Raw genomic sequence first — 14686 nt, 5'->3', positions numbered from 1 at the left:
TGAAACAGTCCAGAAGTTCAGGGATAGGAGCAGGTCACAAATTCCAAGCCGGTCCAAAGTTCAATCAGGATACAAGGTCAACACAAGCCGAAACAGGAAGCAAGAGCTTTCGCCAGGATGCTCAGTTAATCTCTGGCAAGTTCTTGTTGCTTCCCAGCTCTCTAAATACCCCTCCCTGGCAGCTACAGGTGTTCCCTATTGAGTTGGCGTCTAGTATAAATACGCAGAGATCTGCACCGGGCCTCCTTTTCCGCCCTATGATGTCTAAACAACTGTGCAGGTAAGTTTGTTGTTTCTCCCTCTGTGTCTTCTGAATTGGCCAAGCTCCCTGCTGGTTTAATTAGCGGCACGCTGGTACTTGGCTCTGCTTCCCCTTCATTCTCTGAGTTGGCCCCACTCCCAGCTGGCACCAGTTCAGCAGCCGTGACACTAGCCTCTGTCTGCAAAGGTTCCGCTTCCTCCTCCTCCTGAGTCCATCCCCAGAAACTCTTCAGAGGGCCTAACAACTACTGCTTTAAAGCACTTTATAACAGTTTTATAACGCTTTAAAGCAGTTATAAAGCGCTTTAAAGCAGTAGTGTAGATCTGGCCCTGGTCTTGAGAGATCATAGCTCAATGTGATAGAGCACTGTCAGGGAAGGAGCGAGTCCAGACTGGTCCAGATTCAGAGGCTTTATTAGAACTACACGTGTAGGGGAGAAGCTCACCCCCCAGCAAGCTGAAGTCTGAACTCCCTGACCATCACCCACATCAGCATACTTTTATACTCATCAAAGTTGCTCCGATGAAGTCATACTTTTCTCTCCTCCCTCCAGTGACTGATCACAAGTCCCATACATGTTCCACAAACAAACAAACAAAAACATTCTTACATAAACAATGCCATATTTTGCCAGCCTATGACAGGTACAAAATGTTGCATTCTGTTCTTTGATAAGCACCTCAAGGGGAAATTGAGAGTCCGGAGTATGCCCTGACCCTTCCAAAATGCCCAGTCAGGGGACTTAGGTGATAAACAATGAAGCGATGCGCCTTCATGTCTGTCCTGGTTCCTAAAAACAAAGCAGACGTGTTTGAGGGAAAAGCAACACGTGAACATGGCAGATAAGGAGCCAAAAGATCAGGACAGCCTTGAGCAGCCGGCCAAGAGGCTTCCAGTGTCACCAAATTCAAAAAACGAGGGAAGGGGGAAGGGACCAGAGTATTTTTGGGTGCTTGGGCACTGTCCTACAACAGACTTGGGATTTAATGGGGTATTTTCAGATTTCCCTGTCAGGACTTGCTTTGCATGCAGAAGGTCCCAGGATTTGATCCCCAGCTTCCCAAGGTAGGGGAGGGGGGAAATCCTGCCAGAAACCCTGGAGAAACATTGCTACCAGTCAGTGTCGATAATATTATGCTAAAGTAGACCTAGAGTCTGACTCATTATACGGGAGCTTCCTATGTTCTTATGAAGTCCCATTGAGCTAAGTGGGACTGACTTGAGTAACAGCGACAGAATTGCCTTCTAAAAGGGAGCTTTCTCATAGCACTGCCAGCCGGTGAGAGTTTAACTCTCCCAGCCTGCTCTGCTTTGTGATTTCAGAGAATCAAAGGGTGGTTTTATAGAGCTGTCAAGTACTTTGGCTCTGGACTCTGATTGTACCTTGGACCTTTTAGCTTGGTCTGCTGCCTTAAGTCTACTTATAGCCTGGAAGACAGAAACAAACTTCAAAGTGATCTTGATAGGCTGGAGTGCTGGGCTGAAAACAACAGAATGAAATTTAATAGGGATAAATGCCACGTTCTACACCTAGAAAAAAGAAAACAAATGCACAGTTACAAGATAGGGGATAATTGGCTCAGCAATACGACGAACGAGAAGGATCTTGGATTTGTTGTAGATCACAAGCTGAATAGGAGCCAACAGTGCGATATGGCTGCAAGAAAGGCAAATGCTATTTTGGGCTGCATTAATAGAAGTATAGCTTCCAAATGCTATTTTGGGCTGGATTAATAGAATTATGCCTTCCAAATCATGTGAGGTACTGGTTCCCCTCTATTCGGCACTGGTCACGCCTCATCTAGAGTATTGCATCCAGTTCTGGGCACCAAACTTCAAGGACGCAGACAAGCTGGAGCGTGTTCAGAAGAGGGCAATGAGGGTGTTCAGGGGTCTGGAAACAAAGCCCTATGAGGAGAGACTGAAAGAACTGGGCATATTTAGCCTGGAGAAGAGAAGATTGAGGGGAGACATGATAGCACTCTTCAAATACTCGAAAGGTTGTCACACAGAGGAGGCCCAGGATCTCTTCTCGATCTCCCCAGAGTGCAAGACACGGAATAATGGGCTCCAGTTACAGGAAGCCTGATTCTGGCTGGAAATCAGGAAAAACGTCCTGACTGTTAGAGCAGTATGACAATGGAACCAGTAACCTAGGGAAGTTGTGGTCTCTGCCACACTAGAGGCCTTCAAGAGGAAGCTGGACAACCATCTGTCAGGGATGCTTTAGGGTGGATTCCTGCATTGAGCAGGGGGTTGGACTCTATGGCCTTGTGGGCCCCTTCCAACTCGACTATTCTAGGATTCTATGTACAGGCAGGAGGGATATCAAAGTTGAAATGAACAGTTACACCGAAAGTGCTCCCCTCATAATAAAGGGAACTAGAGGTCCTGCTGGTTTTGGATCTTTTCCAAAATCACAATTCCTTTCCTTAGACACAAATACACTTAAGCCTTTTCTCCTTCTCTTTGTTTCTAAAAGGTGCCTCGTTCCCGATGCGTGGAGTGCTGTCGCCCTGGATATGCCAAGGAGGTCCAGGAAGGAGAGCCACCTTGCTGCTACGTTTGCACTCTGTGTAAGGAAGGAACAGTCTCCACTGAGGAAGGTCCGTGTTTTCAGAGGAAAATGTTCTCTTGGAAAATAGGGCAATATTCAAGCTTGGGCAAACACTACTTTATTTTCACGGTCTTTTCACGGTCTAGCTCCTTCCTATCTCTCCTCTCTCATCTCACACTATTGCCCCGCTCGTGCTCTTCGCTCCTCTGATGCCATGTTTCTCGCCTGCCCAAGGGCCTCTACTTCCCTTGCTCGGCTTCGTCCATTTTTGTCTGCTGCCCCTTACGCCTGGAACGCTCTTCCAGAACATTTGAGAACTACAAGTTCAACCGCAGCTTTTAAAGCACAACTAAAAACTTTTCTTTTTCCTAAAGCTTTTAAAACTTGATGTTGTGCAGACTTCTACTGTTACTTTCTACTGTTAGTTTTTCCCTACCCAGTGCCAGCTTACCCTACCCTGTACCTGTTTGCATTCTCTTCCCCTCCTTATTGTTTTACTATGATTTTATTAGATTGTAAGCCTATGCGGCAGGGTCTTGCTATTTACTGTTTTACTCTGTACAGCACCATGTACATTGATGGTGCTATATAAATAAATAAATAATAATAATAATAATAATAATATTTCTTACATTTTTATACCGCCCAATAGCTGAAGCTCTCTGGGCGGTTCACAAAAATTAAAACCATCATAAAACAACCAACAGGTTAAAAACACAAATACAAAATACAGTATACAAAACTTTAATCATGGGAGACTCTCTTCTAGTTCTCACTACCATCTGAAATTAGGTAGGTGGTGATCAGAGAGAGGGCTTTTCTGGTTGTGGCACCTTGCTACTGAAATGGCCTCTCCGGGGAGGTTTGCATAAGACTTTCTTATCTGCCCAACCATTCCAGCATGTAAGTGATGGTTTGATCTACTCTGCTAAATGTTTTGTATTAATAATTATTTTTATTTAGTCTTTCAAATAATAATGATGAACCACAATAACTCCAGGCCTTTGATTACATTAGTGTGTTGTCACCATGAGAAGAGCTTAAACATTTTCATGAAAACTATTCTTTCTGTAGAAATGTTCTGAATCCTTACAGAGCATCTCTGGGCTCTTGCATCAGTTGGTTCCAAGGAGACAGAGGCCTTAGCTTAGGGTGACCAACTGTCAGGATTTCCCTGGATTTGTCCTGGTTTTTGTTCTTTATTTAGAGGGTCATTAACCTCCTTAATGATTCTGAACTTATAATGCAAAAGAGCTAGCCGTGACCAACCAGTTCAGTATTGTAAAAAATGGGAAGGTGTTAACACGAGAACGTATATTTGGAAATAAAATCCAAGATATCTGTCTATTGTAACCTTGGTGGATTGCCTGCAGGACCCTCTAGACTGGTGCTGCTGATGAATGTCAGGTCAGACACTCAGAAAGGTACTACCATTTCTGAGCTCATAGTTGAAGAACATGATGGCCTGGCCTGTGTTACAGAAACCTGATTAGATGAACGGGGAGAAGTTAATTTCTCCCAAATGTGTTCACCACATTTGCAGCACCAAGCTCATCTAGAGGGGCAGGGAGGGGTCTGGCCTTGGTCTATAGATTCTCTCTCTCTCTCTCTGGTCAGATACCCTATTCAGCAGTCGACCAGTTCTGAATCTGAATCTGGTGTTGGGCACCTGAGATAGGACAGGGGTTCTGCCCAATAGTCTCCCTGCCTGAGGTGGTCTAGAGTGTGATGTTGAGGACCCCAAGGCTTATGGCCGTGGGGGTGTTCAATATTCATGCTGAGGCTACTTTGTCAGGAGCGGCTCAGGATTTCATGGCTGCCATGTCAACCATGGGCCTTTCTCAGATAATATCTTCCCCAACACATGTGGCGGGACACACTTTGGACATGGATTGGGAGAAAATTATCCACGGGTGGGGGAGCCTGTGGTGACTTCGTTGACGTGGACATCATCTGATAAGTGTTAAGTATATGAAAAGAAATACTTGCTTAGTCATTAAAATTGTGTGTGTATGGCTATCTCAGGGTTAAACAGAGAAAGTCTATCTGTGGGCAATTACCTTGAGATAGAGGCTGTTCTGGGAACCTTGCCAAGATTCTAAGTTAGCCTCATCACAGCTGTATGTAATGTAGATAAGAATTGTGTAGATCTGTATATAGTTTCTCACTTTGTAAAATGGAACTGATCACTGCTTACTGATCACTGCTCTATGATCACTGCTCTCTGTGTATGCCTCAGTGTGCTGATCTGAACTGATCTGAATTGAACTGCACAGAAGCCTGAAGGAAATAAACCAGCTCTGCTGTGTAAGACCTGCGTGATGTGTGTTTGTTTCTGAGCACAAACAGAGTTCCAGAAAGAGAAAAGTTCTGGCACAATAACCCAACAAAGGTTATGGGCCCAGTCCAGTCCAGGCAGCCTACACCAGCCTAACCCAGGCAGAAGAACCAGAACTTGGTGGGAACGGTGCAGTATCAGAACCAGAACCAGGAGTCTGCTAAAACAGAAGACTGTTGATGAAGGAAGACATCAAGCTAAAGCCAGTGCTGCAAAGTGAGGAAAAATCTCAGTCGGCTGACTCTGAGGAGGACTCTGAGCAGGAGGACGGTGAGATACCAATTCCTAAAGCAGAGGAAATGGCAGGAGCTAATATGTCTGGTTTGCATCAATTGTTGGAAAAGCTGAATGACTCTAACTATGCATTATGGTCTTACAAAATGCAAATGTATCTGATTCAGGCTGAACTGTGGTATGTAGTCACAGAGGATCCACCAGATAGAGCAGATCCACAGAATGCTAAATGGTTTAAGGACGATGCAAAAGCAATGGCAGTTATTGCATTAGCTGTGGAAGACTCTCAAATTTCCTTCATTCAGTTTTTGAATACATCAAAAGAGTGCTGGAATGCACTACAAGCTGTATATCAAAGAGAAACAGCGGGCAGTAAAATAATTCTAACCCGGAAGCTGTATGGAATGAAGCTGAAACCAGGGGAGTCTATGTCAAACCATTTGAAAAGCATGAGAGAAATCTTCAATCAACTCAGGGCACGAGGGATGGAGTTTACAACTATACACCAAGTCTATGTGATTTTGTCAAGTCTTGATTCATCGTACGACGCGGTTGTCACCATGATGGAAAGTCAAGAGGAGAAAAATTTAACCCTCGAGTATGTAGCTGGAAAACTACTGGAAACCTATGAAAGAAGACAAGCTTCAAAACAACAGAGCCTTAAACATCCTGTGGCTGAATTTCAACAAAGCCATAAAACTTCTGATGTGGTGGCTGCATTAAAGGCAAGGAAATGCTTTAACTGTGGTTCCACAGAACACTTAAGGCAGGATTGCAACAAGAAGAAGAAGAAGCTGTTGACAGCAAAGTGGAGAGAAGAAAACAACATGAATGAAGCTGAATCAACAAAGAAGTGTCTTCTAGCAAGAGTCAAAGAGACAATGAATCCTTGGTTTTTGGACTCTGGGGCTTCAATAAGTATGGCAAAAGACAAACTTTCATTTGTAACCTTGGAAACTTCTACTTCAGAGCAAAAGTGTGTTACCCTTGCAAATGGAACAAAAATCCAGATTTGTGGTGTGGGTAATGTATATTTTGATTGTCTGGGAGTTGAACTACAAAGTGTTTTATATGTACCAGAATTAGAAACAAACCTTCTAAGTGTGTTTCAGTTAACAGAAATGGGGTATGAGGTTTGTTTTACTGAAGAAAATTGTACTATAAAACAGGGAAACAAGGTGTGTGTGCAGGGAATAATGAAAGATTCTTTGTATGTAATTAATACTTGTACAAAAAATGAAGTTGTAGCCAGCAAAGTCACAACAAAAACAATAGCCAATTGCAAACCACACCAAGAGTGTATCCATTTAACTCATAAAAGGTTTGGTCATGCTAACTATAAAACAATTTCTAAGATTCCAGAATTGTGTGAAGGGGTGAAAATCAAACCATGTTCTAACTATGTAGAATGTAATGTATGCAGTGAAACCAAGTGTCATAAGTCAAACATTCCAAAACATAGTGAGAGAACAACAAAAAGAATTTTTGAATTAATTCATGCAGATCTTGCAGGTCCTTTTGAGACAAGTCAAGGAGGAAACAGATTTTTCTTGTCTATTGTTGATGATTACAGTAGATTTGGATTTGTGTATGTGTTAAAACAGAAGAGTGAAACTTTTGGAAAGTTTAAAGCCTTTGTTAAGTGGAGTAAAAATAGATTTAAAGAACCTATAGCTAATCTAAGAACGGACCGGGGAGGTGAATTTCTCAGCAATCAATTTAAAAAATTCCTCAGTGATGAGGGTATACAACATGACCTTACTGCTCCATATTCACCATTTCAAAATGGAGTTGCAGAAAGGAAAAACAGAACCTTGCAGAACATGTTAAGAGCTCTATTGAAAGAGTCAGGATTGTCTAATCTGTTCTGGGCAGAAGCTTTGTCCACCTCAAATTATTTGTTAAACAGGCTTTACCACTCTGTACATGAAAAAACCCCATATGAAATGTTTTACAAAAGAAAACCTAGAGTGTCACATGTAAGGGTTTTTGGAAGTAAATGTTTTGCTCATATTCAGAAAGAAAACAGACCAGGAAAACTAGCTCAGAGAGGTTTGGAATGTAAACTGTTGGGATATGATACACAAACAAAAGGCTATCGTTTGTGGTCTCCATATCACAAAAGTGTAATTGTGAGCAGAGATGTAGTTTTTCATGAACAAATGCAGGAAACAAAACAGTATGTAAGTTTGCCTGTAGAACAGAAAGCTGTAGAAACAGAAGAAATTCCTGAACAATCTCAGCAAGAGAGGGAGGGGGAAGAAACTGTAGAGGAGGAAACTATGCCTGTAACTATGCCAAGACGATCAGAAAGGGAACGCAAAGCTCCAATTCGTTACTCAGATGAATACCAAAGCAAACAGGTTTCTCATAGAGCTTTACTAATAGCCTATGAACCTACTTCATTTGAGGAAATTCAGGAAATGGAACCTACAGAAGCTCAGGGCTGGCATGAAGCAATGTCAGAGGAAATCAGAGCAATGGAAAAAAATGAAACGTGGGAGCTAGTACCTTTACCTGAAGGTCGTAAAGCCATTACCTGTAAATGGGTATTCAAAGTAAAACAAAATGAGAAAGGACAGGTGGAACGTTACAGAGCAAGATTGGTAGCAAGAGGATTTGCTCAAAAATATCTAATAGATTTTGAAGAAGTTTATGCACCTACAACAAAATACTCAAGTGTAAAACTTTTGTTAAAAATTGCAGCAGAAAAACAATTGAATGTATTTCATTTTGACATCAAAACAGCTTTCTTATATGGAGATTTAACTGAGGAAATTTACATGACTCAACCAAAAGGTTTTGTTAAAAATCCAGGGTTAGTTTGTAAATTGAAAAAATCCATATATGGTTTGAGGCAAGCAGCAAGGTGTTGGAATAAGAAACTGGACAATGTATTGATCAGAATGGGTTTTAAACAAAGCAAAGCTGATCATTGTTTGTACACAAAACAGGATGGTTCAAATGTAGTGTATTTGCTGATTTATGTAGATGATTTGTTACTGGTTTTTAATGAAGAAGAACAGAAAAACACATTTGTAAACCAGCTGCAAAGACATTTTGAGTTAAAAGACCTTGGTTCAGTGAAAAGTTATTTGGGAATGCAAATTTCAAAAGATTCTAACACAGGGTCATTTCTGATTGAACAAAGTGGCAAAATTAAAAAATTGCTGGAAGAACACAGCATGGAGAATTGTAAAATTGTTGCCACTCCTATGGTCACTGATTTTCAAAATCAGACAGACAGTACTGAAATGGAAGACATACAGAAATATCAGAGTGTGATTGGAAGTTTACTTTATCTAGCAAACCTAAGTAGACCAGATATTACATTTGCTGTAAATCTTTTAAGCAGAAAAATGACAAAACCTTCTGTAACTGATTGGACAGCTGTAAAACGTGTATTGAGATATCTAAAAGGTACAATCAATCACAAATTGGAAATATCTACACACAAAGATGGAAATTTCTGTGTTTATGCAGATGCTGACTGGGCTAACGCAATTGATAGAAAGTCTACCAGTGGAGCAGCATTCTTTTACAATCAATCCTTGATTGATTGGTATACAAGAAAACAAAATTGTGTAGCAACCTCTAGTGCAGAAGCAGAATATATCAGCTTATCTCTGGCTTGTAATGAGATTGAGTGGTATAAACAATTATTTGCTGATCTAAGGTTGGAAATTGAGACACCAGTAACCATATTTGAGGATAATCAGGCATGTATTAGTATGGCTACATCTGAAAAGTGTAAACCAAGAACTAAACATGTGGATGTTCGTTATTCTCATGTGAAAGATATAATTCAGAAGGGCTGGATTAAGCTTGAATATTGTCCATCTGAAATGATGTTGGCTGATTTATTCACAAAACCAGTATCAATGGTAAAACACAAAGAGATGCTTTTAAAGCTGGGTCTCAGATTGTAACACAATTTAAACAACATGCGCAAGAGGAGGACTGTTAAGTATATGAAAAGAAATACTTGCTTAGTCATTAAAATTGTGTGTGTATGGCTATCTCAGGGTTAAACAGAGAAAGTCTATCTGTGGGCAATTACCTTGAGATAGAGGCTGTTCTGGGAACCTTGCCAAGATTCTAAGTTAGCCTCATCACAGCTGTATGTAATGTAGATAAGAATTGTGTAGATCTGTATATAGTTTCTCACTTTGTAAAATGGAACTGATCACTGCTTACTGATCACTGCTCTATGATCACTGCTCTCTGTGTATGCCTCAGTGTGCTGATCTGAACTGATCTGAATTGAACTGCACAGAAGCCTGAAGGAAATAAACCAGCTCTGCTGTGTAAGACCTGCGTGATGTGTGTTTGTTTCTGAGCACAAACAGAGTTCCAGAAAGAGAAAAGTTCTGGCACAATAACCCAACAATAAGTTCAGACCTTCAGGCCACTGTAACCTCTGCAGGGGTGGGGGACCAAATTCGATGGTCCACACCCAGAGGCTGATGAATCCAGTTGTTTTCTGAGGTCTCTGGGGGATTTTCCTGCAGGCTTAGCCAGCGGTCCTGCCAAGGTCCTGGTCAACACTTGGAATGAGGAGATGACCTGGGCTTTCGATATGATTGCTCTCAAACATCCTTGACCTAGTCGTAGAACTGTGTCAGCTCCTTGGTAATCTTAGGAGCTGAAGGCAATGAAATGACTGTGTCGATGACTAAAGCGCAAATAGCAGAAGACTCAGAAGGAAAACAGGTAAGAATCCATTTGCGATCTTACTCTGCGGCAGTGATGGTGGTGAAGAAATCTTATTTCTCTGCCATCATTGCATCTGCTCAGAGTTGTCCAGCAGAGCTCTTTCATGTGGTCAAAGACTTCTTAGATGTAGGCCTTGAAACACAACAACCTGAACCCTCAAAGGCATACTGTGAACAATTTGCAGGACACTTTTCAGATAAAATCGCTTGTATTCGTGCTGACTTGGATAACGTTGTTTTGCCAGAGTCTGATACGGACGGGGCTGGTGCACCATCTAGGCATGTTATGGATACCCTTCAGATGGTGCAACCTGAGGATGTGGACAAACTAGTTGGAGGACTGAGGCCTCCTACTTGTCCTTTAGATCCTTGTCCATCCTGGCTTTTGAAATCTGCCAGAGCTGGGCTGGGTATCTGGACCTCCGAGGTAGTAAATGCCTCCTTGAGGTCCAGTGAGGTCCCCACAGCTTTGAAAGAAGCTGTGGTGAGGCCCTTGTTGGAAAAAAACCAAATTTAGTTCTGATGGTTTTAGATAACTATTGCCCTGTATTTAATTTACCATTCTTGGGCAAGGTGCTGGAACATGCTTTAAGGTAGATTCCTGCAATGAGCAGGGGGTTGGACTCGATGGCCTTGTAGGCCCCTTCCAACTCTACTATTCTGTGATTCTATGTGGTGGCCTCACAACTCCAAGCAATTTTGGATGAAGCTCATTACCTAGATCCATTCCAATCAGGTTTCAGGCATGGTTATGGGATGAAAACAGCCTTGGTTGATGACTTACGCCGGGGAATGGATGGAGGAAGTGCAACCCCGTTGGTTTTTCTGGACCTCTCAGCACTTTCAATACCGTTGACCATGGTATCCTTCTGGATTGTTTATCTGGACTTGGTTCCAGTCCTTTCCGGAGGAGCAGTCTCAGAAGTTGGTGCTGGGGGGGCCGGTGGGCAAAGGCTGAGAGAGATTAACTCCCCCAGCTTCATCCAACCAGGTCTCTGTCATACAGGCCAGGTCGGCATACTCATCCAGGACCAAGTCGTGGATAGCCATTGTTTTCCCGTTCACTGACCTGGCATTCACCAGCAGCAATTTCAACCCAGTGGGTCTGTTGCCAAGGCCATCCAGGTTATTTGAATTGGGGGGAAGTTTAGGGACAGCCAACACCCTGTTAAAGATTCAATTGTAATAAATCAGTGGTTCCCAAAGTGGGCGGTACTGCCCCCTTGGGGGCGGTGGGATTGCATAGGGGGGCGTTAAGAGGCAAGGGGGCAGCAGTGGGGCGCTCGAGGTGGTCTTTTCCAAGAAGCGCCTCTCCAGAAGGTCTTAAAACCCAGGGACATTTTTATGGGAGAAGGTAGTTTGGTCCCAAGCCATATAGGGGAAGAATCCACACATGTATTAATACTGTTTAAGAAGAGTCCTTTTAACGATGAATTGAAATGTTTCAAAAGCACCAAAACGCTAATGAAGAAACATGCTCTGCTTGGTGTGCCCTGCCACGCTGGCTGCAAAACAGAGGCGTTCGCTCTCTTTTCCCTCCCTCTCTTGGCAAGCATATGGCTGGTACTTCAGATTTTGAATAAATATTCAATTCATTGTTACTGTTTTGAATTTTATTGTTATTATCTTCCTTAGTGGGTCGTTGAAAGCCGCTATTCTGAATAATGATTTTTATAGTGTATGGTAGGGGGCACTGGGCATGAGTTTGTGGAACTAAGGGGGGGGGGCTACCTGAAAAAGTTTGGGAACCACTGTAAGAAATGAATAATTTGTTTATCAGTCCTGTCTTATCCTAAGCTGTGTTTTGGACTTAAAACATTGGTGACATCATATCTGAATGACGTAGGAAGTTGCCTGTATATCCATCTTGGGATGACTCCTTCCCTGAAAGGCCATCCATAAATATTTACTATAATTAAGATGAATCAAATATCAAGTCAACCCAACAATCCATCTCGCCGGGTATTGTCTCCTTTGACTAGCAGCAGGCCTGGAAGGTCTCACAGAGGCAGCTTTTCCTTCTTGATGTAAGCTCTGGGGTGTAGCTCAGTGGTAGAGCACAAGCCAGGCATGCAGAAGGTCCCAGTTCAATCCCCCCACCAGGTAAGCATAGGAAAGAGTCCTGCCTGATACACCAGAGAACCACTTCCAGTTAGCATCAGCCATACTGGGCTAGATGGACCAATGGGCTGACTCAGTATCAGGCAGCTTCTGATGTTCCAATGACCCTATAGCTGAGTCCTTTCCTTCATGAGGAGGCTACAGATTGAACCTTGACCAGAAAGCTTCTACAAAAGATGTCCTTGACCACGGAGCGTTTGCCTCTCTTCATCCCTACTCAACCTTCTCTCTCCCATCTTCTCCCTATCCAACGAAATAGAAAAGAGATTGTTGTGAACATCAGATGGATGTTAGTGAAAACTAAAGTCGCTCTCCCGCTTTTCAGATGCAGACCATTGCAACGAGTGTCCAGCAGACCAGCAGCCAAACGCGGACCGAGATCAATGTATACCCAAGATTATAACCTTCCTGTCCTATGAAGAACTTTTGGGGATCGTCCTGGTGTCCTTTGCCCTATTCTTATCGTTAAGCACCAGCTTTGTGTTAGGAATCTTTATTAAATACTTACAAAGTCCCCTAGTCAAAGCCAACAACCGGGACCTCTCCTACATCCTCCTTATCTCCCTCCTGCTTTCCTTCTCGTCCTCCTTCCTCTTCATTGGTCAGCCAGGGAAAGCAACCTGCCTTCTTCGACAAGCATCCTTCAGCATCATCTTCTCGGTTGCCGTCTCTTCTGTGTTGGCCAAAACGATCACTGTGGTCCTGGCATTCCTGGCCACAAAGCCAGGGAACACGGTGAGAAAATGGCTTGGGAAGAGTTTGGCCAACTCCATTGTCATTTCTTGTGCCAGTGTCCAACTTGTTATCTGCGCCATCTGGCTGGGCGTCTCTCCACCCTTCCCAGACTCCGACATGCACTCCCAGCCTGGACAAATCACCTTACAATGCAACGAAGGGTCTATTGTCATGTTTTATGTTTCTCTTGGCTACATGGGCTTCCTGGCTGCCATCTCCTTCACGGTGGCATTCCTAGCCAGGAAGCTGCCTGGGTCCTTCAATGAAGCCAAGCTGATCACCTTCAGCATTCTGGTCTTCTGCAGCGTTTGGGTGTCCTTTGTGCCCACCTACCTGAGCACCAAGGGGAAATACATGGTAGCCGTGCAGGTCTTCTCTATGTTGGCCTCCAGTGCTGGTCTGCTGGGCTGCATCTTTCTTCCCAAGTGCTACATTATTATATTGAGGCCTGATCTGAATACAAAGGAGCATCTCATGACCAAAACAAAAGACGATCCTAAGTACTAGCGAAAGGGTCTGCCCCTGCTAGAATCTGGCCCCGAACTACAGTCTCCTATTTTGGCAGGAAAACATTCTGGAATGGATCCAGAGCTGGTTTATTTCTAGTGGGCTCCAGGCTGATCCAGAAATACAGGGAGGATCCAACCACCTTCCTCTTTGTGCCATCCAGAGTCCTACATCTTTGGGCTCAATCTTCTTGTAAGTAGTTCAGTAGCACCAACACTAGCGAATCTCAGAGAGTATCACCCAGTCTGCAGCCCATCAGGGATTAGGTGACAGAAGGAGACAACAAGGTCTTCATTTGCCCCCTCCTCTGACATGGGTCCTCAGGCTGAACAGGTTCTGCAGTCTAAGATACTTCCCTTTCGGCTCAAATGCCCGAGGGACCAGCTGTTTGCCTCGGGACTACCAGACCCTGTTCAGTCACTTTCTTCACTGTGGGATGAACATCAAACCCAGTTCTCGAAAAGAACTAATCCTTCCATTCATTTCTGTTCCTGCAAAAAATGTCAAACACCGGGCAACATTCGCAACTTCCACACTTCTGTTGTATGACGTTGTAGTCCGTGAGACCTTGTAGATCCAGAACTGTGTTTAATATACAAAATAAAAACACTGATGGCAAACTTGGATTTTGTTTCCACTCCTTTGAGATCATAGACAAGCATTTTTTTACTTCTTGTTTAAAGAAGACCAGTTATGTGGACGCACAGGGATGATCCCGGGGCGATCCCTGGGATATTGCCCTGTGGCGCAGAGCGGTAAAGCAGCAGTTTCTGCAGCTGAAACTCTCCCCACGGCCTGAGTTCAATCCCAGCGGAAGCTGGTTTCAGGCAGCTGGCTCGGGTCGACTCAGCCTTCCATCCTCCCGAGGTCGGTAAAATGAGTACCCAGTTAGCTGGGGGGAAAGGTAATAATGGCCGGGGAAGGCAACGGCAAACCACCCTGCTATAAGGCCTGCCAAGAAAACGTCAGCAAAAGCTGGCATCCCTCCAAGAGTCAGTAATGACTCACTGCTTGCACAAGAGGTTCCTTTCCTTTCCTAGACATATCCTGCTTGGTGTAGATTAGGCCTTCATCTACCCATTTTAAAGCTAAGTTACTAGTCATTCTCATGCCTCACAAAACAATTTCGATGACTCAGCTATGGCGGGGTATGACGAAATATTTCCTTTTGTGAGTATTTCTCACAAATGGATGACTTGCATTTCTTTGCAAACGGA

General features: G+C 43.4%; 3 protein-coding genes across 3 annotated transcripts in view; 1 reads left to right on the top strand and 2 right to left on the bottom strand.

Annotated features, from left to right (window-relative positions):
* Positions 1-14686, top strand: part of LOC134396281 (zinc finger protein 420-like) — a 918719-nt gene that overhangs the window by 368021 nt on the left and 536012 nt on the right. The window lies entirely within an intron of this gene.
* The window catches only part of LOC134396311 (zinc finger protein 345-like), a 190452-nt gene that overhangs the window by 54978 nt on the left and 120788 nt on the right, over positions 1-14686 (bottom strand). The window lies entirely within an intron of this gene.
* Positions 9996-14686, bottom strand: part of LOC134396983 (zinc finger protein 883-like) — an 87126-nt gene continuing 82435 nt past the window's right edge. The window contains exon 4 of the mRNA XM_063123599.1: positions 9996-10066. Coding sequence (XP_062979669.1) covers positions 9996-10066 — 71 coding nt within the window. The remainder of the gene's footprint in view (positions 10067-14686) is intronic.

Source organism: Elgaria multicarinata, chromosome 3, assembly GCF_023053635.1.
Source record: "Elgaria multicarinata webbii isolate HBS135686 ecotype San Diego chromosome 3, rElgMul1.1.pri, whole genome shotgun sequence".
NCBI classification, from domain to species: domain Eukaryota; kingdom Metazoa; phylum Chordata; class Lepidosauria; order Squamata; family Anguidae; genus Elgaria; species Elgaria multicarinata.
Note: the sequence above shows the minus strand (reverse complement) of the source record. Positions and strands in the feature narration are given on the sequence as shown.